At 48.9% G+C, this 26366-nt stretch overlaps 1 protein-coding gene across 2 annotated transcripts in view; it reads right to left on the bottom strand.

Moving 5' to 3' along the window:
- Window positions 1-971: 971 nt before the first annotated feature.
- Window positions 972-26366, bottom strand: part of LOC119383622 (CD151 antigen) — a 60943-nt gene continuing 35548 nt past the window's right edge. For both annotated transcript variants that reach the window (XM_037651881.2, XM_037651880.2), the window contains 6 exons: window positions 11405-11596; window positions 9909-9983; window positions 9376-9474; window positions 7074-7229; window positions 4130-4213; window positions 972-1903 (listed from right to left, as the gene is read on the bottom strand). In XM_037651881.2, the coding sequence (XP_037507809.1) occupies window positions 1829-1903; window positions 4130-4213; window positions 7074-7229; window positions 9376-9474; window positions 9909-9983; window positions 11405-11596 (681 nt within the window). In that variant the 3' untranslated portion in view covers window positions 972-1828. The remainder of the gene's footprint in view (window positions 1904-4129; window positions 4214-7073; window positions 7230-9375; window positions 9475-9908; window positions 9984-11404; window positions 11597-26366) is intronic.

A 26366-nucleotide genomic window follows, 5' to 3' on the forward strand; every position in this document is an offset into this window, starting at 1 on the left:
CTGGAGCGTGGCGCCGGCACATGGCGACACGTGGCAAGAAGCGCATCTGATCCAAACACCGCTTTTGATTTTTGTCGTCTATTAGCCAATAGAATAATATCTGTTGTGTGACACCAAACAGCTGGTGTCGCCAGCTCCGAAGAGAGTGAGCACAGGCCTCTGTATGAATAGAGCGAGGGCGACTGAGAAAATGGCAACTTCGCACTCCACTTCTAAACTGTCCTGGCCACACACTAGTGCAAGAGTTGGCCAAGCTGTTCATAGCAGTGTCTGCTTTCCGAAAGATGTGTTTTTTCACCAAGCCCGAGGGGTGGTTCATGACACCTTTAAGAAGTGGCTAAACCACATCTTTCTTTTTCCTTTCATGTGAAAACGCATGGTTAACGTTTTTTATTATTATTAGCAGTTTTGCCTGTCCAGTGCAGAGTTTAATAATTTGCGCACTTATAAAACCTCTATGCTCCCTAAAAATGAAGGTTTGAGAACCTTAGTACACTAATATATGATCATTGTGATCTAAACGAAGTGTGTCACCTGTCAGCCATTGCTGCTCCGAGACTGCATCCAAAATGTTCAACTGACACCAACATCATTAACAAAGAACAAAGGTAGAAATCTTGTTTCACAAAGCATACCTTAGGTAATATTGTAGAGTAATATTATAAGCAACAAGTTTAAACTGCTACTTTTTTTTTCATCTCTTCCTTCATTTCTCGAGGACCAAAGCGCCAGTTTTCTAAGGAAGCGATACTTCTTTTCTAGATCTTTAATACCACACAGGAGGCATAAAAGTAAAATGTTCACTAAAAACTTCACATACAAATTGCAACAGCACTTTCAAAAGTGGTAGTGAACTCTGTTTATAAGATACTAACACCAGCAGGGATAAACTATAAGCAAAACAGGTGTGAATTTAGTTTGGCCATGATATGTTGGTGTAATGAGGGGGAAAAAAACATCGAGACATTAACTGCAACATTGAGGAAACAGTTTATTTACATCTAATAGCCACTATCCTCACAGGAAAGCTACGCAGTTTATAAATAGGTAACAGTACAGATGCTGTACAGAATCAGCAGCATGTGACTCCAACACCTCAGTACACTGAGGCCTTCTCTCAGATGCCTTTTCTGTTTTTTTTTAATGTTATTGATTCTGTCACAGGAAACAAAACAGCACACACTTAGAAGTTGTAATGAGTTGACCATTGACGTTGGCTTAGCACAACCTTGACATAAAGCTTCACAATATGCTTTGAGTGACACTAAATTACACATTGCATTTCACAGCATTGCAGACCACGCACGTATATGTACAAACAAGCAAAAAAATTTTCGAAAAATGACCGAACACGAGATGACACCGAGATTCTTTCCTTGGTATATAGCGCACCAAATAAATAACCTACACAGCTGCACGACCCACTATGTACAGAACAAAGGCCCGAATATTTCCTGTTCTTCCGTTCTAAGGGCACAGCGCCTTTCTCACTCTGCAAATGGAGTTACACACTTCGAGGCACCTTTCTGTCACACAACAACAGCCTTCATCTGGCTTGCTTCCATTTGCATTATTAAAAACTGCATCTGTCAAGAAGACTATGCCACACTGCTAGCCTGTATGGTGTTCATGACCTTAAAGTACCAGGCGTGTCGTGTAAAAGCAAGCAGATATCTGTAAGACGGCTGACAAATTATTGTGGTGTGACGTAAAGACGCCCCAGAGCTTGCAACTGCTTTTGCAGCGTGGTATTGTGCATCTTGTGCTGCACAAATCCTCCTCTCTCATTTCCAATGATTACTTCCTTAGAAAGTCCATAAATGCAACATCAGTAGTACTGCGGATGCCTCCTGTAGTCCCGTAACCTCAGGTACAGACAGCAGGAGAATATCATGCCAAAAACCTGAGGAAAGAAAGATAGAAGAAACATATGCTACATCATTCAACGTACACTGCTCAAGTCTTTCACTGAGAGATTAGTCAGTTGCGTTTTTAGGCATGTGCAGTGGGAAGATGATGGGGGCAGGGTGCAAATTTGGTCTAGGTGCTGCACATGAGAGCTCATATATATCAGCGGAAATGACACCAAAGAGCTTCGAAAACGTCCTTAGAAGAATGCTCAAATGGTCCCACAAGTAGGACACGTACAGGGGAGATGGAAAGAAACACGAACAGCGCGACACACTGTTTTCATCACACTCTGACCTTGGTGACAATAAAAAGATGCTAGATGGTTCTTGATTGCATCGTGGACGACTCTAGCGGCTTGTTATCACCATCCAGGCTACAACCGCTTGAAGAGAAATGCGAAACAGCAGAGAATGTAGATGCCGCATTGTTCGCGTTTCTTTCCATCCCCACAGTAGATGTTAGTTGCTTCTCCAACTGTTTTTTTTTTATAGCTGTTTGGACCCTGTGTACAACTGTGTTAGATAAAAGCTTGGAGGAAAGAACTTGGCTGTAGTTCCTGTGTGTAATGTTGAAACTGCGGTAAAATATCCAACTTGAATTTACATTTCACTAGAAATAAATTATGCAACTTGTGCGAGTGAGCTTTTTTTGTGTATTTGATGGGCACAAAGGTTCACGGTGATGGGGGGTGTGTGTAAGATTAAGGACCTCTCTCTAATGTGGGACCCCACACACACCTGTGGTTGTACTGTTAACATTGCACTTTGCTTTCTATATATGGCTGTTCCTTTTACACTTTTTTTTTGTCAATTTATATAAGTGATGCCGCCCAGGAGTCATTGCATGTGTCGCAGGTTCGTTTCTCGATTTCACTAAAGGCAGCAAAAGAACTAGTATTAGCAGGTAAACACAGTAACATTTGTCGGCAGGCTAGTTGATAATGCATAATTCACAGGTATAACAGCACAAACGTAACAAGAAACCAAGAAGACACAGGACAGATTGCTGGCTTCAACTAACAGTTTATTTTTGGATCAGCTTGCATACTATTTATGGAATTCATCAATATCAGACAAAATACTGCCCTCTGTACACCCTCTGTACTGTGTCTTGGTTTCTTGTTACGTTTGTGCTGTTATACCTATGAACTAGGTAAACGCAAGTGGACACGAATTTTTCGAGAACACCAAGCACCAAATCAGGAATGGCTAAGAGTCCACAGATTTGTTTGCCTTATAGCCAAGCTGTTAGACAACACTGATGAAAGGAAGCCCCTCTTGCCTGCTTTAATAATCGCAAACCAGTTTGTGGCACCGTCTAATATTGCTTGTTAAGGCCACCAGCTGCTCTGATTTAATGCTGGTTTTGATCTTGAGAAAGAAGTTCAGGGAGAGATAGAGGCTTGGAAGTGATCAGAAATCATTGATCAGGGAATATCACTGGAGCTGAATTTCGACAAGCGGACATGTCAAAACGTCAGCTCCAGCAAGATTCCCTGTTTTGCGATCTCTTCTAGTTTCCATCGTGTACCTTGAGGCTTCCTAAGGTATCCACACCTTTTTTTGTGTGTGTATGAGCCATTAAGAAGCATCCTGAATGCTTTTACCTCTCCCCTCCTCTCATCTAGGCTTTTTTCTAGAGCTTTTGAAGTAAACCTGAATTACTTATCAAGGGCAAAACCTGAGCTATGAAAATTATTTTCTCACTTTGAAGCCATCTTTAATGTTTAATGATGCCTCAGTTCTGCTTTTCCAGATTAAGAGAAAGCCTGCCACTAATTGCTCAATAATAACATAATCTTTGAACAGGGGCGTAGGCAGAATTGTTTTTCGGGGGGGGGGGGGGTGCCCGGGCAGGCAGATGTGGCCGAGTGTCATTTTGGGCTCTGTATGCCATGGCAAAAGAAAATTTCGGGGTGGGCATGGGCCCGGTGTGCCACGCCCTGGCTGTGCCACTGTCTTTGAAATACCAGTCTTTTTGTCAAAGTGAACCAATTCTTCAAGTAACCTCACAAAACCTTTGTACAGTGAATTTCTTTTAGATAACTTTCTCTTGTCATTTTTTTTTTGGGGGGGGGGGGGTGCAGAGGAAATTAAATATGAATGTGCAACCACTACATGCTTAGTATATCTGATGCTTTTATGGCAGTCCTGACTCTGTCGACAGGGGCATCTGTATAATATGATGGCTGCTGTAGGAGAGTTGAGTTATTAATTACCTGGACAAGGCATATTCCAAGGCCAACAGCACCTATGATGATTAAATGCTCCCGTATCTGTTCATCAAGTGCATTGATGCAGCCCTGAAAAAAAAAAAGAACGAATTTATTTAACTATGGTAGTTTAGTGGCTAAGGCATTTCACTGCTAAGATCAAGAATGCCGGTTTGAGTGCAGGCCACAGCATCAGGCGCATTTCGATTAGGGCAGAATGCAAGGACACCCATGTATTAGATTTCGGTGCAAGCTAAAGAACCACGTGCTCAAAATTAATCCGGAGTCCCACATTACGGTGCACGTTATCATCATAAAGATTTTGGTTTTTGGCACATAAAACCCCAGACATTTTTTTTTAAACGTGTAGTACTGCATGGCTGACAAAGCAGTTCAAATTTCTTTTTCCGCTGAAGGAGCAATCATTGTTGTCACTTCTTACGTGTGGTCATAGCAACAACCACAACAAAGAAGAGAAGCCTAGCACTGCGATTGTTGCTAGGCATAAATTAACATGAAGTGTACAAGGTGAAGTCTGAGAAGTACCTGCATTCCTGCATACGACTCCATTTCGCTTTATCATTTCAAAGACTGTGCAGTTGTTGACACATAGATAAGCTGACATCACACGCACGTGGTCACTCGTGTTTGTGTGATTCTGCATTCTTCTGTGTCCCAGCAAGTGTGCTATTGAAATGATTAATTCTATAATGACTAGCTAAACAGCCCACGAATCATACTTTCTGAGCAAGTATATGTCACAGTTAATGCACGTTTGACTCTCTCACCTTAGCAGGTATTGGGGTGTAAAGTGATACATTTACTGCACTGGCTTCGTTCCAGTGTATTTTCTTTTTGCACATTGCCACTGGTCCAAGCAATCCTAAACAAAAGTTATTACCCTGATCAGCCACTGGTGAACCGTGAATGAAAGTAATGGAATCAAGTGAAGTGAATCCTTATGTTACAATGGCTTTCATGTGTTTTACTGCCCAGCATATGTATACAGTATGCACAGAATTTTGTTCCCCATGATATGAACATCATTACAGCAGGTGATCTGCTGCTTCACTCTGTAGTTTCACTCTGCAGCTTTTACATTTCTGCAGGCTCTGCCTATTCGCCAAAAGATATCGATAATAATAAACATGCAATTTGTACTTTGACAAAAACACCTTATGTTGATATCTCTCAACTATCTACAATTCCTTAATGAACGTATTGGCAATTATCATCGTTAAAAGGTTGGAGCATTACTTTTAATTAACTAATTGAATGTCACGAAATAAAAATTTCTGGTTGCTTCGCAACTTGTCCCTGAACAACATACACTCGGTGTGATTCACGAAGGATGATTGGTCAGTTTTTTTTTCTTTTGTTCTTTTTTTAAAGCTCGGTGCATGATGTAGCTGGCACAGTGTATATTTAGTGCACTTTTTCAAAATAAGTATTTGTTACGAGTTAGCGTCTTGTATAACATGCATTCTCTGCTTTCTTCACCCTCCTTTGTAGCTTAGCAAGCGAGTTGCCACGTTGCTAAGCTCAAGGGCATGGGTTCAATTCCCGGCCACTACGGCCTCATTTTGATGGGGGCAAAATGAAAAGAGCACCCATGTGCTTAGATTTAGATTAATCCGGAGTCCACCGCTAGGTCGTGGCTCATAATCATATCATGGCTTTGGCATGTAAGACCCCAGCAATTATTATTATTATTATTATTATTATTATTATTATTATTATTATTATTATTATTATTATTATTATTATTATTATTATTATTATTATTATCTTCTTCACAGCTTTATGCTATTTAAGGAATAACATTTTGGTCTAGCTGCTTACCAGAATAAACCCGAAAACTAACTTTTTTCTGCACCTTTGTAACTTTTTAATACAGACAAGTCAGAAGGCAAGCTAAACTGGCTGTTGTCTAAATAACACTAATCAATTGTATTCAATAATGCTCACTGTATTTTCCAGCTGGTTGGATCATGTAACAGAATAACTGTATGTGTGGGAGGTAATGTTTAATGAAGCTTGGAAAAGCAGAGTTGAGTTAGATGGTAGGTATTCATTTTTTAAAGAGACAGGGCGTGCAAACACGGACACAAGAGAGATGTCAAGACACCACAAATACTGACGTTTGCAGTGTCTTGACTTCTCTCTTGTGTCCGTGCTTGCACGCCCTGTCCCTTTAACATGAATGTGTAATGGCACTGCTGGCCGCTAAGGCCACTTTGCAGTGTGTATAGAAATTTGGCTTTGCAAATAATTTCTGTACATGTGTGCCAGCAGCAAGGTTTGATATTCGTTGAACTTAGAGAGTTAGGTTTTCCATTACTTCAAACCATGATAGCAGTCATGCATATATGCTGGTAAGGTCATAATGTGGCGAAATAGATTAAAGATCCATGAGGTAATCGAGCCTGGACATATCGAACAATTGTAACGTCTTCTTGAATAGCCCATAGGGAAGTGTGGCACTGTACCATGCGTTTATCGAAAACATTCACCGCCACTTCCGGTGTACCGAACGCCATGCTGCGCGCCCCTGCAAGTGATCTTCTCCTAAGAGTATTGAAGTGACTGGATATACGAACAGCACAATTTAGGAGGCGCTGTCAAGCAAGGCATTAAATCTGGAAGTAATTACATGACATGAAGAAAAACTCGGTAAGCTATGTGGCTCAAGGTATCAATGGCTCGAACAGCAAGCATCTTATTTGCGTTCCACCTTTTCTAACCTTCACTGCAAGACAGCCGCATTATGCGGTGAAGCATACTACTGGTGGAAATAACAGCCATGAGGTGAAGCCTATATCTCTTATATGCATTGCTGATATATCGAAGTATTTTGCCATTTCCCTTCGAGTTCGATATGTCTGGGTTCGACTGCATAGTAATTGACTGCTTTTGTCATGCTCGGACAGTGCTTCTTTGTGGTGCTTACATCGTAGTAGATGTTTGAGGGGTGGGCCAACTTGCCACAGCCAAGGCCTATGGTCTTGCAGCAGGAGTCTGGAACCTTGTTGTTGGTACGAGAGTTCTTGCGAAGCCACACGCTGTGTTTCCAGTCGTCGAAACCATTGGCACCGCAGCACTTGAACTGAAAACAAGAGAAAGAAAAATATTTAATTACTATATGGTCATGAGGCAATGAACCCAGCATACTCCTAAACATGTTTACCTCCAGAGACTGGAAAAAATATCGCATTACTTTCCTTTAGATATGATGACATGATGAAAATTATGTTCCTAATAAGAACTGTACCATTTTGGCCGTATGTTTTTGTAGATAAATGTGACACTCACTGCACGCTTGCAATGAGTGTATGAATGAATGAAAAAACTTTACTTATCCCTATTTAAGGGGATAGAGGGTGGGGGAAGGAACTACGTGAAGTAGGCAACAGTAATGCAGCCAGAAATTCTCGGGGGGCCGGGGGGGGGGGGGTTCAACCATACTTTATGTATGTTTGTGCGTGCGTTTGTATGTGTGCATGTATATATACACATCAAAAATTGAAAATTTTAAGGGAGGTTTGAACCCCCCCCCCTCAGGCTACGCCACTGGTCTAGCAAAGGACTATAATGTGCGATGTGCGAACCAAACTGGCATGTCTGTGCGCAATATTAAACTTGAATTGCACTGATAACATAAAATGGGGGGGGGGGTTAATTTGATGACTACAAAATGGAAGGGTGAGTAGGATTAGTGATTAGCGTTACAATTATAATTTATAAGCATACGAAGCATGCGCAACGCAACCAAAGTCGTGGGCCTGAAATAGAGCATTGTAACTGGACGCCACACGAAATCCGCTGCAGCGATTCTCGCTCGCCCAAATGACCGAATACGCATGCGCCGGGGCATTCATAAGAGCTGCGCACGTTTTGCACCTCCCATCCGCAGCTGCACCCTCGTTTTACCTAAGGCGCGCATGCGCTTGTATAGTCTCCCCGCAGTCATCTGGGCGTCGGCTTTCCCGTAAAGCTGAGTTTCCTGGTGGATCAGCTTGCCGCATTCTGATGATACACGAACTACAATGGCAGGGGAAACATCAAATTATGAATTATGCTTCTCGGTAAATTAAACTTCTCAAACTGCGCAGAGGTCAGTCTGACCGAGAGCGGGGGCTTGGTAAGCCATAAAACATGCAGCAAACGAAAGACAAATCTCAACCGCAGTTCCTGCTTTGGTCAACGGAGTGTCAAACGAAAAATAGGAATTTAATCGAAGTTTGCACAAACGCAATTTAACCTTACGAAGTTCGAGGAACAAAGCAGCCCAAGTACGAAACACACAAAAATTTGTGACGTCACACTATTCAGCCGACGTCACGGACTTCGAAAGAAGCAACGTTTGGCCATATTTGCCTTCACTATAACCAACGCCTTTCCTCCGACAGAGTAGTAATGGTTTGTAAGAACACTTTATCCAAGGCAATTTAGTGGTGCTCTGTTCTTGCGAAGCATGCGCTGTCGGGCACGAAAGATATCGCGTTATATTCGCTGCAAGGTTCTGAATTATAGCAAGCGAAGTGCTTTTTTGTGAAACTGGTCACTTTGTACATGATAAACATGCTTATTAATTCGGCAGTTTCGCCCGAAAGGCGAAGCACTGACAGCGTCCCGCTTAAACTCCTCGGAAGGTGTTGGCGCGGCGGTGCAGCACACAATGCGACTCCAGGGGTGCGATCTTGCAGCGGATTCAGAAGAGCCGTCGTAAGACCACGCCTCTGCTTGAAGCAACGGCACCCTGGCAGATATCAGGCGCCTCGCATGCAGCTCTGGCGTATAATGGGCACCGGCAGTGGCACTGTAGGCGCCGCACCACGATATCCAACGTACGAGATGAGACAGAGAGGAAAGCGTGAGTATTAGCGCGCAGTGAAATATTAAATGACGCTGGTATGACGTTGACTTCTCAGACCAAAGCATGCGTATAAAGCAGTTCAGCATGAAAACTGGTGCTCTTATAGAGAGTGCGTGCGCACATATGCCAGTAGTGGAAGGTCGGAATTGAATCCCTCCGTCCGCGAATCGCGCATGTGCCGTCAGTGGGACAGCACGACAACGGCGACGGCGTGACTGTGTCTGGAGCTTCCCTATAATTACTACAGTTTAAAGAATTCCGTTGCAGATATGGTGTTATTGTGCAGATATGATGTTATTTCAACTTTTTCCTTGATATTTTCATAGATTTGTCATTAAGTGCATGGCCTCAAGATGGCTATGCAAGGTGTACGTACAGTGCGCTGCAAGTCGTTGATCGCCTCTGTTCTGCTTGCGTCAATGCCGTAGCTCTCGACGAAAGTTGTGTTCAATCCATCAGCCAACTCGTGCCACACCTGAAATAGTCGTATATAGACAAACGCATTTGATCATTAGGAAAAAGTAGCGTAATTTTAAGCGTACTTGTAGAGCGTACAATTTCTTAATTTTTACAAGCACATATATCTGCTCATGTATATTTGTCTGCCTTCTAATAGCAATTGGACAAGCATAACTTTTATTGCTGTGGTCAGCATGCGAATGTAACGGCTGTCAACATCGTGTTTGTGGATATTTTTTTACTACGACAAAAGAAAGAAACCACTTGGTGTGCATCCGATACGCAATTTCGTTTTATGATTTCATTACACGCACGTAATTAGCAGTGGCAGTTTTAGTTATTGAGGGACGTAAACATTTACCTAAATATAATGAGAACAAGACGCCGCGGCTATTAGTGTATACCCTCCATTATACAGACTGGCTGCTGAAGAAAGACCTGTTTCATCACCTGTTCTTCATAGACGTACGCAATGATCCCCGCGACCGCTTCCATCAGGAAGATCAAAAGGAGCAGGAAGGTGTACTGTAAGGAAAACGATGACGCAGAGTTTATAACATCATGTGCAAAGATTATACGCTGAATTCGCAATGCGTCAGTGCATACCAACAGCTCATGAGAAGTGATCCTGAACATGTCGATGTTCTACTGTTTCTACTCGCGATCCCCATCCGTTTAACGTATCCCTCTGTGTCAATGGGACACCCCGAATTAATTCACACAACTAATTCAGCATGAAGCCAAAGTACAGAGCGTTGGCTTCGTGCCGAAGGCCTTGCTCTTTATTGCACTGTTGTTCAACCAAGTCTCCACCTTTTTCAGATATGCGCAATATGCACAAATAAGCACTTTAATGGAGCAGAAGCAGGGTAACTCCTAGATTCGGACACGACGATGCAAAACCGAAGGAAAGAACTAGAAAGGAGCACTGTGCGACGCGACTGAAAGCGAAATGCCCAAGCACGTGACCATTACTTCAGAGCGCGCGGTCATAGGCGTGCACACAGGGGGGACAGGAGGGGGGGGGCGCCCCTCCTAATCACATAAGAGGGGGCGCAAAATCTGCCCCGTACATTGACCCTTCTAGTCACCTAAGAGGGAGGGGGGTGCAAAATCTGCCCCATACATTGACTTAGTAGGGTGGGGGGGCGCTGTGACGAACCTTTGCCCCCCCCCCCCTAATGGGGAACCCTGCGCACGCCTGTGCGCGCGGTATCTCCTCGTGATCTCACTCTGCAGGCGGAACTGGGCAGCCGGGCATATTCATATCTGTTAAAAACTAACGGGAACCAAATATTCCAAGCCGATGCGCTGAGTCTTGGAGATTGCACGTTAGTCCGATACTGCTAGATAAAAAGGGAAGTGAATGACTTTTCATGGAGAATTCACTTGCCGCGGCTCGCTACGTGACGTAGTGTTCTGCTTCACCATTGCACGGCTTAAACGACACGCAGCAGCTGGCAAACATATTTCTCGCCGTACTCTGCCAGCAGTAAAGATACTCAAAGTAAGTATAAAGGCCTGACCACACGTACGCGTTGCAGCGTGTCAGCGCGTGACGTTTTGACGCGTCGCCGCGCCCTCTCCCTGTGGAGAGAGACGGCGCGCGGCTACGCGAAGCTGCGTGCCCTCTCTCTCCACAGGGAGAGGGCGCGGCGACGCGTCAGAAGCTACGCGCTGACACGCTGCAACGCACACGTGTGTTCGGGCCTTTAAGTGGCAAGTCGCGCCAGCTGGCGCTACGTGCGACTGGTGTGGTTTAAAAATACCTTTAAAAAAGTAGCGCTACAAACTTGAAATAAACTTAGGAACGAAAACTGCATGCAAGTGATTCAACTTTGCAGCGCTGCTTTTTAAGCACAAGTATGAGATTCCAACGAGCCCCAACGTAAGTTTTAATTGAAAGTAACGTTGGCAGTGAGGAAGCAAGTGAGGAGAACACTTACGGCCAGGAGGAAGCACCGATGCAGGCGGCAGACGGCCACGCACCCCAGCGCAGTGACGAGGATGACTAGCGCCCCGGCCAGGAGGAGCATGTAGGCCGTCGAGGCGTATGTGGCCGTGGTCAGCAGGCTCAGGTGGTGCCGCTTGGCCACCAGCGTCCACACACCCACGCCGAGCACCGCGCATCCCGACAACTGCAAGGGAGAGAAGAACTCAATAAATATAGGCCTTCACAGTAACCAACGTTACAACAGTGTTAACGAGAGAAAATGACACTAGAATCGTGGCTTTTGAGAGCTTAATTATAGATATATGTCAGATGGGTTAAATCGGGGTGCACTTCAGTGCCTCACAGTAACAAGGCGGAAAAGGCGAAGGTCGCAGTTGTGCCTTATATGCACAAGACCGCGCACCGGTTAAAAAAGGTTGCGAAGCGTTATGATGTTGACGTTGTTTTCAGTGCGCCTAACAAGCTCTCGCGTGTTTGCCCTGCTGTGGAGAGGATGGTTGATAGGAGATGCTCTGAATACGGTCGTTGCCGTGTAAAACATGTGAATACCTATGTGCCCTGCCGCGTTGGCGTAGTATATAACATACCTACAACTTGCAAACGGACATACATAGGACAAACTGGACGGTGTGTAAACATACGCTTGCGTGAACATGAAAGGTCGTTGAAGACCGACAAGCTTTCACACTTATCTGCGCATTGTCATGCTTGTGGGTGTCTTCCTTTGTTTAAAGAAGCAGCTATTTTGTTTTCGAACCGAGTTCAAAGGACTCGTGAAATTGTGGAAGCCGCCTATATTTCTAAATCGGGTGTTTCTTGCATAAGCTGTCCGTCCGTAGCGCTGTCAAGCCGAGAGGTAGATTACCTTGATATAACTTAAGCTGGTGACAAAAAACGTGCCCGGTGTTTTATCTTTTATATGCATATTCATTCTGCGGTGGTCTGGTTCTTTTTCTTGTTTTTGTAATGTGTGTGTATATCTTCTTTCGCTTTTTGATTAAAGCTTCAGTTGCTAGAAGCGCGTCGTCCTGTCTCCTTCCTACCTGTCCGTTGTGGTTTTTTTCGCGCCTTTTAAAGATGAACTTCAACCAACTCGCCCAACTGTCCCTGCTAATTCATTATAGATATATAGATACGAGTGGGCAATAACCTACGTATATTAAACAGGCGATCGAGGCAGTTAAAGGCCGAAACCACTAAATCAGAATTTTCAGATTGTCATTGTCTGTCTGTCATAAGGGCTGGTTGGTGTCAGCTACAGATAGACGGGCCGGAAACAACTCTCGTATAAGTGACGTTTGCCATTAGCTGGCTGCTTGTACTAATGATATTCAACATCACCACTGGATGGCACCTCTTACGAAGAGTTCAAGCGCAAGTGCTGTTTCAGTCAATACGGTGCACATTTCCTCACGCTTTATAACTGCACGTCAACCTGGCTGAAGAGTGGATGCATTCCTCGAACGGTCAGTCCGCACCCTCCAAACGAGGCCCTATCCATCGAGCTGGGCGTAACGTCTTTCTTTTTAGTGAGTGATTCGTTTCTCGCAAGTGACCTCTGTAATGTGCTTGGGTTGTTGCCGAGGACGAGCACACTTCGCCCGTGTTTATCTCCTGCGCAAGAGCAGGGCGCCCTGGAAGATGCTCTTCGTTCTTTTCCTTTGCTTCATTACCGGGATCAGCTATCGTGTACTCTTGGATAAGTCCGAGCGCATTGCGAACGCATCCGGAACGGACCGCCGCGCACGCTCGCAAAATTCGGCGCGGCAACAGCTCCCGGGCGTGACCGAACCGTTGTCGTCGGCACCTTCTTAGTGCGGCGCCTTCGATTAGAGGAACCGTTAATCACGGAGTGAGAATCGGCAGGTCAAAGAGAGGGCGGGGGAAGTAAAACGTGCGCCCCCCTGACCCCCGCCCCCCGTTTAAAGTATGGGTGCCCCGCACCCACTCCACGCGCCACAGATTCGTTCTTCCAGGACGTACGGATGTGTCGAGCGCAGGAATGCGCCATAGGGACGGTGCCGATAGGTCAGCCAAGCTGATGCATCTCCGTTACTGGAGCTGACGTGCTGATTTCAGCACTAATCAGCATCGTTTAAGGTTCTAGAAAGCGTTAAACTCCGTTGGGCGTGGTGCCTGTTAAGGTTTCTAAGCGAGACAGGTTTACATGTTCGTCTGTAGAGCATGTGCTACGGCATAAAAACTTTCGCGCGTGTCCTGTTATCGCGCAGGACAGTGTGTACAGTGGCTCATTGTGCTCTACCATAGCCACCTATCATCATACCTCTCTCTCTCTCTGCCTTTTCCCAAGCATGACAACTATACTGCCACGGCGTCCTGACGTCGACGAAGACAGCAGTCGGCGTTTGCAGGATGAAACTCTTTATTTGGCCGAACTTGTGGCCGGAAAATGAGAACTGGAGCTACAGCAATACACGCTGTACAATGATAGCGGCGAACAGGGCGTCGTCCGTCGATCAACTGACAAGCGGTCAATCGCGTCGGCTTTTATACAGGCGGTATCGAACTTTCCAGCAATATCGCTGGTGGCGGCGTTAGCTCTAGACAAAGCTGGAACATTCGCGTGCGGGGCGCAATTTTAACAGAACGATCTACTATAGACGTGAAGCTTGTCGAACAATGCTTCGCGGACAGCGTCGAGCGTTGATAACCGTCCCTGCCGGTCAAACCCGAATACATCAAAACAAGACAAGAAGTGGGCGTGGCATTGCCCCCCTCTGAAAAAGCATCGTCCCGATGCTTGTGAAAGAACATAGAAGAGAGAAAAAAAACAAGTGCATACAAAAATAAATTACAATAACAAAGGAAGAAAAATAGAGTCCCCAGGTTCGCTAACGCGCAAAAAACGGCTTAAGGCGCACGACATGGACGACTTCAGGTCGTGCGCGGCGTCGCTGGGAGTTCGTAATGCCGTCCGGGATGATGATGATGATATATGGTGCTTATTGGCGCAAGGGCCATTTGATGGCCAAAGAGCGCCAAGACATGATAACGAAACTGAACAATGGTCATGTTACCTGGCTGTATAGGGGCCTAAAATTCCTCGCGCTAAAGGCGGGTAAAACATATATGTAATAAAATCATGAGAGCGACGTGAAGCATGGGCATGGAGAATGAATGGCAAGTGGTCATGATGGTAAAACAATAGTGATATGGTGGGAGCACGAATGCCTCCTCAAGGCCTTTGAGATCAAAGGCAGGGAGGCAGGTGCTTTCTCCAGTATAGCTACCGTAGCAACAACCTCTTTTCAGAGGTCGTGCTACGGATTCCCTGGGTATATGACGTGAAAACTATCGACGTCTTTAAAAAACGCGAACAGTGCCTGATGTTTAAAAACGGCTTCCCTACCGACGAACATTGATGGGTGTAGTGGTAATTGTTGCCGGTAGGGTAGTAGGAAGTGTCGTTTTCTAAGCGTTTCTAGTTCCTTACACTGTATTAAAATGTGAATTACGGTTAGTGTTTCACCACATCTCTCACACATGGGTGGATCACCACCAGATAGAAGGTGTGAGTGTGTACTGTGTGTGTGTCCTATTCTTATCCTGGTAAGTGTTACTTCTGTGCGGCGTGACTGTGTTACTGACGGCCAATACGCGATATGTGGCTTGATAAGATGAAGTTTATTTTGTGTTTGCGTGTCCCACGACCGCTGCCAGTGATCTCGGAGCTTTCTTTTAATGAAGGGTTTTAGGTCGAGTGCAGGTACAGCTATGGATGTATCGGCGGTAGCATTTTCGTGGGCAGAAGCAGCTAGCTGGTCCGCCAAGACGTTTCCTCTAATTTCGCGGTGCCCTGGCACCCAGCACACTACGACATGCTGTTTGAGTGCCTAGACCGTGCATAGAGTTGTGTAAACCGAGACTAGGACAGGGTTCTTGTGCTTTTTAAGATTTTTCAGAGCTTTCACTACGCTTAGCGAATCAGTGTATATCACTGCACTTTGTAGTTTATTTTCTTTAATATGTTTGAGGGCCGCAAATATCGCGTATGCTTCAGCAGTAAAAATACTTGTATTGGGGTGCAGGACGCCTACATCTGAAAAGGATGGGCCAACCGCCGTCCGGGATCACCTCGTAGTCAAGAGCGCCGAGGCGTCGAAGAACCTTGTATGGCCCGAAGTATCGCCGAAGGAGTTTTTCGCTAAGCCCACGTCGGCGTATCGGCGTCCAGACCCAAACGCGGTCGCCGGGCTGGTATTCCGCGAAGCGACGTCGAAGATTGTAGCGACGGCTGTCGGTGTGCTGCTGGGTCTTGATGCGCAGGCGGGCGAGCTGTCGAGCTTCTTCGGCACGTTGTAAGTAAGCGGCGGCATCGAGGTTTTCTTCGTCGGTGACGTTGGGTAGCATGGCGTCGAGCGTCGTCGCCGGGCTCCTTCCGTAGACCAACTTGTACGGCGTCATCTGCGTCGTTTCTTGGACGGCCGTGTTGTATGCGAAGGTCACATACGGAAGGATGGCATCCCACGTCTTGTGTTCAACGTCGACATACATAGCCAACATGTCGGCGATGGTCTTGTTTAGCCGCTCGGTCAGGCCATTTGTCTGTGGGTGGTACGCTGTGGTCCGGCGGTGGCTTGTTTGGCTGTATCTCAGTATTGCCCGAGTTAGGTCAGCAGTAAACGCCGTACCTCTGTCGGTGATGAGAACTTCTGGGGCGCCATGACGCAGGACGATGTTCTCAACGAAGAACTTCGCTACCTCGGCGGCACTGCCTCTAGGCAGGGCCCTCGTCTCGGCGTAGCGGGTGAGGTAGTCTGTAGCTACGACGATCCATTTGTTTCCGGTATTGGACGTCGGGAACGGCCCGAGTAAGTCCATCCCGATTTGCTGGAACGGCCGTCGAGGTGGCTCGATAGGCTGCAGAAGTCCGGCTGGCCTAGTGGGCGGTGTCTTGCGTCGCTGACAGTCCCGGCAGGTCTTCACGTAACGAGTGACGTCGGCGGAAAGGCGCGGCCAGTAGTACTTCTCCTGTATTCTTGCTAGCGTGCGAGAAACACCCAGGTGTCCAGCCGTCGGGTCGTCGTGCAGAGCCTGGAGGACCTCTGGCCGCAATGTCGAGGGTACCACGAGAAGGCAATCGGCTCGAAGCGGTGAGAAGTTCTTTAGGAGAACACCGTTGCGCAAGAAAAATGACGCCAGTCCCCGCGTGAATACCTTCGGAACAACGGTGGTCCTGCCCTCGAGGTATTCCACAAGGCCCCTGAGTTCTGGATCCGTTCGCTGTCGTTCGGCGAAGTCGTCGGCACTTATGATTCCCAAGAAGGAGTCGTCCTCCTTGTCGTCCTGCGGCGGTGGGTCGACGGGGGCGCGAGACAGGCAGTCAGCGTCGGAGTGTTTCCTTCCGGACTTGTAAACGACGGTAATGTCGAATTCTTGAAGTCGTAGGCTCCACCGTGCGAGGCGACCTGAAGGGTCCTTCAAGTTAGCTAGCCAACACAATGCGTGGTGGTCGCTCACAACTTTGAAGGGCCTGCCGTAGAGGTAGGGGCGAACTTGGATGCAGCCCAGATGATCGCTAGGCACTCCTTTTCTGTTGTGGAATAGTTCGTTTCTGCCTTTGATAGCGACCGGCTAGCATAACTGATGACCCTTTCCTGCCCGTCAGTCTTCTGCACAAGGACGGCGCCGAGTCCTACGCTGCTTGCGTCGGTGTGGATTTCCGTATCGGCGTATTCGTCGAAATGTGCTAGTATCGGAGGCATCTGAAGGCGTCGTTTCAGTTCTTCAAATGCTTCGATTTGCGCCGTTTCCCACTTGAATGGCACGTCGGTCTTCGTGAGGTGAGTTAGCGGTTCGGCGATTCGTGAAAATTCCTTGACAAAACGCCTGTAGTAGGCGCACAAGCCGAGAAAACGGCGCACGGCTTTCGTGTCGGTGGGGGGCGGGAAGGCAGCGATGGCAGCTGTTTTCCGCGGGTCTGGGCGAACACCACCCTTGCTGATCACGTGACCCAAAAACAGCAGCTCCTCGTATGCAAAGCGGCACTTTTTAGGCTTCAAGGTGAGGCCAGAAGTCTTGATTGCTTGTAGTACAGTGTCAAGGCGCCGGAGGTGTTCGTCGAAGCTTGAGGCAAACACAATGACGTCGTCCAAGTACACAAGGCAAGTCTGCCACTTCAATCCAGCCAGCACGGTGTCCATAACGCGCTGGAACGTCGCAGGTGCCGAGCAAAGACCAAAGGGCATAACCTTGAACTCGAAGAGGCCGTCTGGTGTTATAAAGGCAGTCTTCTCTCGGTCTCTCTCGTCGACTTCGATTTGCCAATAGCCAGTCTTGAGGTCCATCGACGAAAAGTACCTCGCGTTGTAGAGTCGATCCAGGATGTCGTCTATCCGTGGGAGAGGGTAGACGTCCTTCTTCGTGATTTTGTTCAGGCGGCGATAATCGACGCAGAAGCGTAGGGTTTCGTCTTTCTTCTTCACTAACACCACGGGTGACGCCCATGGACTCTTCGACGGCTGGATGATGTCGTCGCGTAGCATTTCGTCGACTTGTTTCTTTATGGATTCGCGTTCTCGCGTTGAAACTCTGTACGGGCTCTGCCGGAGTGGCCTGGCATTTTCCTCGGTTATGATGCGATGTTTTGCGACTGGGGTCTGGCGGATTCTTGACGATGACGAAAAGCAGTCCCTGTATTTCAAGAGCAGGGTTTTTAGCTGTTCTTGTTTATGCTTCGGAAGGCTAGGATTAACGTCGAAAACTGGTTGAGAAGCTTGGTTCGTCGGTGTTGGCTCGGAAGAATAGGCGATGGCGAAAGCCATCGACGTAGCCGTGAATTCTTCGATGTAGGCGACTGTCGTGCCTTTGTTTACGTGCTTATACTCGTTGCTAAAATTTGTGAGCATCACTTTTGCTTTGCCTCCCCGCAACTCTGCTATTCCTCTTGCGACGCAAATCTCGCGGTTAATCAACTGGTGCTGGTCGCCTTCAATGACGCCTTCCAGGTCTGCTACTTTCTGAGAGCCGACGGAAATGATGACGCTGGAGCGAGGGGGAATGGTGACTTGGTCTTCCAGCACATTCAAGGCATGCTTCCCTGGCGGCGTGTACCGTGGTAATGCTTTTTCTGTAGATAGTGTTATCGACTTCGATCTGAGGTCGATGACTGCACCATGAAGGCCTAAGAAGTCCATACCAAGGATGACATCTCGGGAGCAATGCTGAAGGACTACGAAGCTTGCGGGATAAATCCGGTTGTTGATGGAGACCCTCGCTGTGCAGATTCCTGCCGGCGTTACTAGGTGACCTCCCGCTGTGCGGATTTCGGGGCCTTCCCAGGTGGTCTTCACTTTCTTCAGCTTCGTCGCGAACGGTCCACTGATGACAGAATAGTCGGCTCCAGTATCGACGAGAGCGGTGACGTTGTGGCCGTCGATGAGAACGTCGAGGTCACTCGTTCGTCGCCTACCGTTTCGATTTGGTCGCGGCGTCGGATCACGGCTACGTCGGTTTGTCCCGCTGCTTCGTCGTTGTGTCGTCAGGTCTTCTTCGGGCCGTGAAGTTTCGACGTCAGGGCTTCGTTCGGCTTGCGGCGTGTTCTTTAGATGTCGTTGCGGCGTTGTCGTCGGCGGCGGAGGATCTTCGGTATTTCGTCGTACAGCAACCGCACCTCCATCGGTTGCTGCCCTTAGTTTTCCGGATACGGGCTGGGTGACCGGCCTCGCGTTGGGCCAGTGTATGGTCGGCGTTTGGGGGAGACGTAGCGGCCTGGCGACGGCGAACGGGAAGGTTGTCGGGGCGTCCATTGCGTTCCCGCGAGGTAGTCGGCGATGCCTTGTGGTCTTTCCCCTCGCTGCGGACGCGGCGCGTCGATGGCGAACCCACGCAGTCCCATCTGTCGGTACTGGCAGCGGCGGTAAGTGTGGCCAGCTTCCCCGCAATGGTAGCAGAGTGGGCGGTGGTCGGGGGTGCGTCAAACGTCGGTCTTTCTCGGCGTGTATAGCTGGCCGGCTGGCGGGCGGTATGACGTCGGTGGCGGCGGCGGTGGCGCCTGGCGGCGGAACTGCTGGGGTGGCGCGGCGTCTTGACGTGGGCGAGGAGGGGGGGGGGGCGTTGCGTCGGGCTGCAGCGGCATAGCTCACTGCTTGCGGCTGTGGCTGCGCTGACTCGGGGGTGCCCAGAGACTGCTGTATTTCCTCTCGGACGATATCAGCGATCGAGGCAACTTCAGGCTGTGGAAAGGGTAAAAGCTTGCGCAGTTCTTCCCGCACGATCGCTCGGATCGTTTCACGCAGTGTTACGAGCGGGTAATTGGATCCATCCCACCGCTGCCACCAGTTGTTACGGGTTGGTATTCGGATCCATCCCACCGCTGTCGACCAGTTGTTACGAGCGGCGACGTTGGCCGACGCGGACTCCGGGGGTAGCGTGGAGCTGAGCGGCGGGAGACGTACCGCAGGCCCAGGGATGTCCAGAACAGCAGGAAGCCGAGGCAGAGAGACCGGCGTTGAGGAAAACTTAACAGACGTTTATTTACAACATCATAGAGGACAGGATCGTCAGAACGACATCTAGTCCGACCGATCCGTCCCGAGCAGACGCTCTGCTGCTCCTTAAATACGCTTCAATACAAAGACAGGGAAACTCCTTATGCGGCAAATGTCCAATCACAAACGTGCATGCCTTTGGAGCTGCACAACTATAGCTCCTTATGCGGCAAATGTCCAATCACAAACGTGCATGCCTTTGGAGCTGCACAACTATAGCTCCTTATGCGGCAAATGTCCAATCACAAACGTGCATGCCTTTGGAGGGTCCGTCTCTTCGGCACATAGGTCACCGCCCCCAGGATGGCACTCCAGAGACCACTGCCCTCTCACTCTTCACGTCCGACCAGTTCGGAAGGGGGGGGGGGAGACAATGCCACCTCGGGGAACTGGTAATCCTTTTACGAACAAAGGCACCAGCCTTAGCCAAAAGCACACTCGATGCAAATACGCGACCCACGGAGTGGTCCCGCGTGTAGCAGCCAGCTCCCCACCGAAGCGCTCAGTTCAGGGAAAGACAGCAGGTGTAGGTAAATCCGTTCTCCGAAATGAGGGGGGGGGAGTCCCAAGTAGCAGGAAAACTCGTTTGGAGACAGCTGGCCCAGGACCCTCGCATTTGCTTTGTAACAGCTTCCCCGGCGGCAGGCCGAGACCTCGACGTCACAAGGTCAATCACCTTTGTGGGGAGAGGTCGATGAAGACAATGCTGATGTGCTGAAGCCGTACACACCGCGATGCTGCTCTGCTACATTCCTCCGCCACCTCCGGTGATCTCGAACATCTGGTAGCGTCGTCCAAGTTCGGAGAAAAAGCTTCTCGCTCTGCTGGCCAACATTCCTTCTCGAAAGACAGCACCTGTGTCAACCACGCGAGAACCACAACCGCCAAGCAGGCAAGCGCCCGTACTCTCTCCCTGAGACCCACCAGGCCTTTTACTTCAAACAAAATGTCCTGCTCTCAATTACCATAGCAGCAGCAATTCCAACAACCAAACCTGAAATAGGCTGCTCAAACCCACAAACACATGTCGTGATGAAGCACGACCACAACAACAAAAAAAAAGGCAATTGTAAACCTGTCACAAAAAAAAATTGAACCTAATTACACAAGCCAGAGTACCCGATGCCATCAAGTTCCCTGAATCGCACACAACCCTAGCCTTCGGCTAAAACCCTTTTACTCATTGCACTTGGCAAATGAGTACTACATTAAGAAAACAAAGCGCTTCAAACTTACTACGAAATAAAACTGAAAATCAAACTCACGCGCTTAACACAAAACAAGGAGAAACTAAAATTACACTGACGCGCATACTAACACGTAACGAAAATCAAATCAGTAGTACGTTAAACAGAGGCTTTTATCATTTAGCCTTCGTCTCTAACTACTACGAACAGCTCTCCTCTGCTCGAGCGCTAAAAGCCATGTTTCCAGCTGTCGAAACAAAGCTATTTAATACGGAGGCTTTCAACACTCAGCCTACATCTCCTTCAAAACAATTCAGAGCTCTTTACACTAGCGCTGACGGTCATGAAAAGAAACATTAACAAAACAAACAAATAACCAAACAAACATCTCAAAGTCTGCTACAATGAGGAGGAAAGTGACAAATTACAAAATTTCACTCCTCAATTCGTTAGTACACATTAACACACTAACTTCTTTCAAGATGTCAATTCATCTTTATGCTGCGGTTATCCCAGGGTGTCTCCAAACGCGCCCTTTTAGACGAACTCTGGGGAGACGCGCATGCCACAGATTTCGAGGGGTCCGGTCTCGACAAATGAACAAAGAACAAACCTGTCCGACGCGCTCAGTAGCGGCGACTTTTGACCCCGGCCTCTCGATTCTGACAAAGGGCATCGCTTGCCCATTGTGCTCCTCCGGGTTAAGCCGTCAGCCTTTAGCCACGGTTGGGGACAGCCTTTGTCACGATTCCGGCGTACGCGACATTTCGCTGCGCTTCTGCCTCGACTAGGCCGTGAAAAGGATGAGACCAGGCGAAGATTTCGGCATCTGAATTTCACTGAAATTCTTTTCTTCGCGGCGCGCCTCACGTCCGATCTAGATTTCCGCTGGGACTCTCAACTTGGAACTTGTCCTAGCACGCCTTTTTAGGATTTCAGGCCTAGCCTTTATCTTGGCGTCTCGAAGAATGCCGGTCGTCGCATTTGGCTAGCGCTTTAGCACGCTTACCGCCACTGGTCTCTTTTGCGTTCGCCTTTCGTTTGCGTCGGCGCCTTTTTCCTCACCGAACGGCTCGCAGCGCTCATAGTCTCGGCACTAGTACTCTCAAGTGCGCTGCCTTCGACATTCGCTGCCAACACTTTAGGCGGCTGAACTGACTTGTCCTCTGGGCCGTTACTAGGTATCTCTGAGTCTGACCTAACGGTAGTCCCGACACTCTCTAAGTCAGCCAGCTCGCCCTGAGATGTCTCTTCAGCTTCGGGCGTTCTATCGCTTTCGTGGATAGCCCCTTTTCTCTGGCCTTCGAAGTCGGCCTCCTGCTCTTCGCGCCTTTGACACTCTTCAATCTCACTCGCCTTGCGTAGCGCCTCTGTCTCTCGCGCCACACGAAGCGCTTCTTGTTCTCGCGCTTCCTCATCTAGCGCTTTTCGACGCGATTCATCCTCACGCGCCTTGCGGAGCGCCTCGGCCTCTTGCGCCACGCGAAGTGCTTCTTCCTCTTTCGTCTTGCGAAACGCCTCGTCCTCACGTGCTTTGAGGACGGGCCTCAATTTCTAGCGCATTGCTACGCGCTTCTTTCTCATGCGCTTTGCGTAGCACCTCAGTCTCTCGCGCCACGCGAAGTGCTTCTTGCTCTCGCGCTCTGTGACGCGCTTCCTCCTCTAGTGCCCTGGCGTCCTCAAGCGCCTTACTACGGGCTTCGGCCTCTAACGCCTCGCGACGGGTCTCAGCTTCAAACGCTTTACGGTGCGCGTCATCCTCAAGCGCTTCAGCGCTGTCTTTGTTGCCTCGGCTTTCGCAGTCAGCAGGACCTGACGCACCCAAGTGGCGCAACAAGGCATCTTTGGCCTTATCAAAGTCTTGCGCTTCCTCCGTGGCTAAGCGCTCCAAAACGCATGCAATTTGGCGCGGCAGCAGCGTCAAAAGCCTCTCCAACCAAAGGTCTCGGCTAACACCAACATCTTCGCAGACCTTTTCAAACTTAGCGAGAAAAGACACAATGTCCTCGTCTATCTCGAAAATCTTAAGTTGACATTGTGCCAGTTGCCACTTCATCGCCTGAATTTTATGATCAAGTGTTCTCATTTTGAGAGCATGTTCTCGCTCCCGAGCCTGCCTCTCGCATTCCTCCGCCTCTCGCTTTTCACGCCTTTTGCGTTCCTCTGCCTCTCGCTTTTCGCGCTTCAGCCTCTCATTTCTTTCTTCCGCTTCGCGCCTTTCTTTTCTTTCTTCAGCCTCGCGCCTAAGCCTCTCATTTCTTTCTTCCTCAATTAGCTCTAGACACTCTGAGAGCTCGTCGTCGTCTGCCTCAAGGTTCTCAATAGCCTCGGATAATCTCTGGCTTTCTCATTGTTCTCGAACATCCAAACCCAACTTTTAGCTAACTCTAGCAAAAACGGTTTTTTCAGTGCCTTCAGATTCATGGTTGCTGCAAGTGCTGCTAACTTCACTACTACTAAGACGCTACGTTCCTATGCACAGGTCAACGTAGAGTAGTTACCCAAAATTACCACCTTTCATGAGACAAAGCCTGGTAAAATCTCAGTGAAGAAAGTCAAGCACTCACCACACCCTGCAGCCATGATCTCGGCGGAGACGATCCCGAATGCTGGCACGAGCTTGTTGCGACTTGTCGTGAGCAGAATCCCGTCGCTGCCATCCAGTTGTTACGAGCGGGTATTCGGCTCCATCCCACCGCTGCCACCAGTTGTTACGAGCGGTATTTGGCCTCCATCCACCGCTGCCACCAGTTGTTACGAGCGTATGGACCATCCCACCGCTGCCACCAGTTTGTACGGGTGTGGTATTCGGGATCCATCCACCGCTGTCGACCAGTTGTTACGAGCGGGCGACGTTGGCCGACGCGGACTCCGGGGGTAGCGTGGAGCTGAGCGGCGGGAGACGTACCGCAGGCCAGGGATGTCCGAACAGCAGGAAGCCGAGGGCAGAGAGACCGGCGTTGAGGAAAACTTAACAGACCGTTTATTTTACAACATCATAGAGGACAGGATCGTCAGAACGACATCTAGTCCGACCGATCCGTCCCGAGCAGACGCTCTGCGCTCCTAAATACGCTTCAATACAACGACAGGGAAACTCCTTATGCGGCAAATGTCCAATCACAAACGTGCATGCCTTGGAGCTGCACAACTATAGCTCCTTATTGCGGCAAATGTCCAATCACAAACGTGCATGCCTTTGGAGCTGCACAACTATAGCTCCTTATGCGGCAAATGTCCAATCACAAACGTGCATGCCTTTGGAGGGTCCGTCTCTTCGGCACATAGGACACCGCCCCCAGGATGGCACTCCAGAGACCACTGCCCTCTCACTCTTCACGTCCGACCAGTTCGGAAGGGGGGGGGGGGGAGACAATGCCACCTCGGGGAACTGGTAATCCTTTTACGAACAAAGGCACCAGCCTTAGCCAAAAGCACACTCGATGCAAATACGCGACCCACGGAGTGGTCCCGCGTGTAGCAGCCAGCTCCCCACCGAAGCGCTCAGTTCAGGGAAAGACAGCAGGTGTAGGTAAATCCGTTCTCCGAAATGAGGGGGGGGGAGTCCCAAGTAGCAGGAAAACTCGTTTGGAGACAGCTGGCCCAGGACCCTCGCATTTGCTTTGTAACAGCAGGTCGTCGGAGCCGACGGCATGAACAGCTGGGCTGTCTTGAATCGATCGGCGATTGTACTGGCGGTTGCGCTTTTCCAGGGTCTTCTCAATCGTCGTCGCCTCTGAGATGAATTCTTGGACTGTCGAGGGTGGGTTCCGCATCAGCCCAGCGAAGAGCTCTTGCTTTACCCCTCGCATGAGCAACCTCACTTTCTTGTCCTCGGTCGCTGCGGTGGGTGTTGGGACCTTGGGCTGCCTGGTTTGTTCGGGAAGGAGCCCGTGCTCTGGCTGCAGTCCCTTCTGCCTGCGGCTTGTTCGACGATCCGGGTATTCTTTGCTGTCGTCCTCCTCGCGGCTTGGACTTGGGTCAGCGCTTCGCGGGGGCGTCCGGATCATGGAAGAAGCAGCACCTCCACCAGATGTCACGGCGTCGTGACGTCGACGAAGACAGCAGTCGGCGTTTGCAGGATGAAACCCTTTATTTGGCCGAACTTGTGGCCGGAAAATGAGAACTAGAGCTACAGCAATACACGCTGTACAATGATAGCGGCGAACAGGGCGTCGTCCGTCGATCAACTGACAAGCGGTCAATCGCGTCGGCTTTTATACAGGCGGTATCGAACTTTCCAGCAATATCGCTGGTGGCGGCGTTATCTCTAGACAAAGCTGGAACATTCGCGTGCGGGGCGCAATTTTAACAGAACGATCTACTATAGACGTGAAGCTTGTCGAACAATGCTTCGCGGACAGCGTCGAGCGTTGATAACCGTCCCTGCCGGTCAAACCCGAATACATCAAAACAAGACAAGAAGTGGGCGTGGCAATACTCTTAAGTAGTGGATTCAACAGGGGCCAGAGGAGGAACACTGATCGGCTTTCTCTGTCCTGTGCTGAATCCGCGCTATCCAGTATTTAAGATTATGAGCCCAGCAACGAATTAACCAGTCATTGGCATCGGGAAAGGGGGGGGGGGGGTCGAGTGAAGCTTGGCGTGCGCGCGCCTGACCTACTACTTTTCTTTCTTTCTTTCTTTCTTTCTTTCTTTCTTTCTTTCTTTCTTTCTTTGCTTGCTTGCTTGCTTGCTTGCTTGCTTGCTTTCATTCTTTTCTTTTTTTCGTTCCCTCTTGCTTTCGCACTGCCGAATGTTCCCTCCTATAAAATTTTTCTCCCTCCATGCCGGGAATTGGACGGCATGAACGTTAATGAACCGTTCCGACAGTTCATTAAAGTCTTTCATTAAAGTAACCCTGTGTTGAGTAGTGGGATTTCCCCGATATCTGCGGCACATACGTCTTCTGCCCGCGTAGAACTTCATTTTTAGTGGACCAGTGGCGAGTATTACTTAGCGCAAAAGGTCAGCACAGAGGAGGACTGGGAGAGGGCTCTTAAAAGCCGCGAACTCTCAGTCCAGCTGTCGGCAGTCCAGGAGGCCTGCGAACAGGCGGAGGGACACGGTCTTCCAGTACCGGCGTGGGCGCGGCCAGCAACTGCGGCGGACCCCCCATCGGGGGCTGTCTGATCGGTCTTCTCCAGGACTAAATAAAGTTCATTTCATCATCATCATAGGCTTCCAAGGCAACGTCGAGCGGCGCCACTGCTCTTATCGCAACTGGGGGCATCCACAGTCACAGCATTGCCGCTCC

This window comes from Rhipicephalus sanguineus, chromosome 2, assembly GCF_013339695.2.
Source record: "Rhipicephalus sanguineus isolate Rsan-2018 chromosome 2, BIME_Rsan_1.4, whole genome shotgun sequence".
Lineage (NCBI taxonomy): Eukaryota > Metazoa > Arthropoda > Arachnida > Ixodida > Ixodidae > Rhipicephalus > Rhipicephalus sanguineus.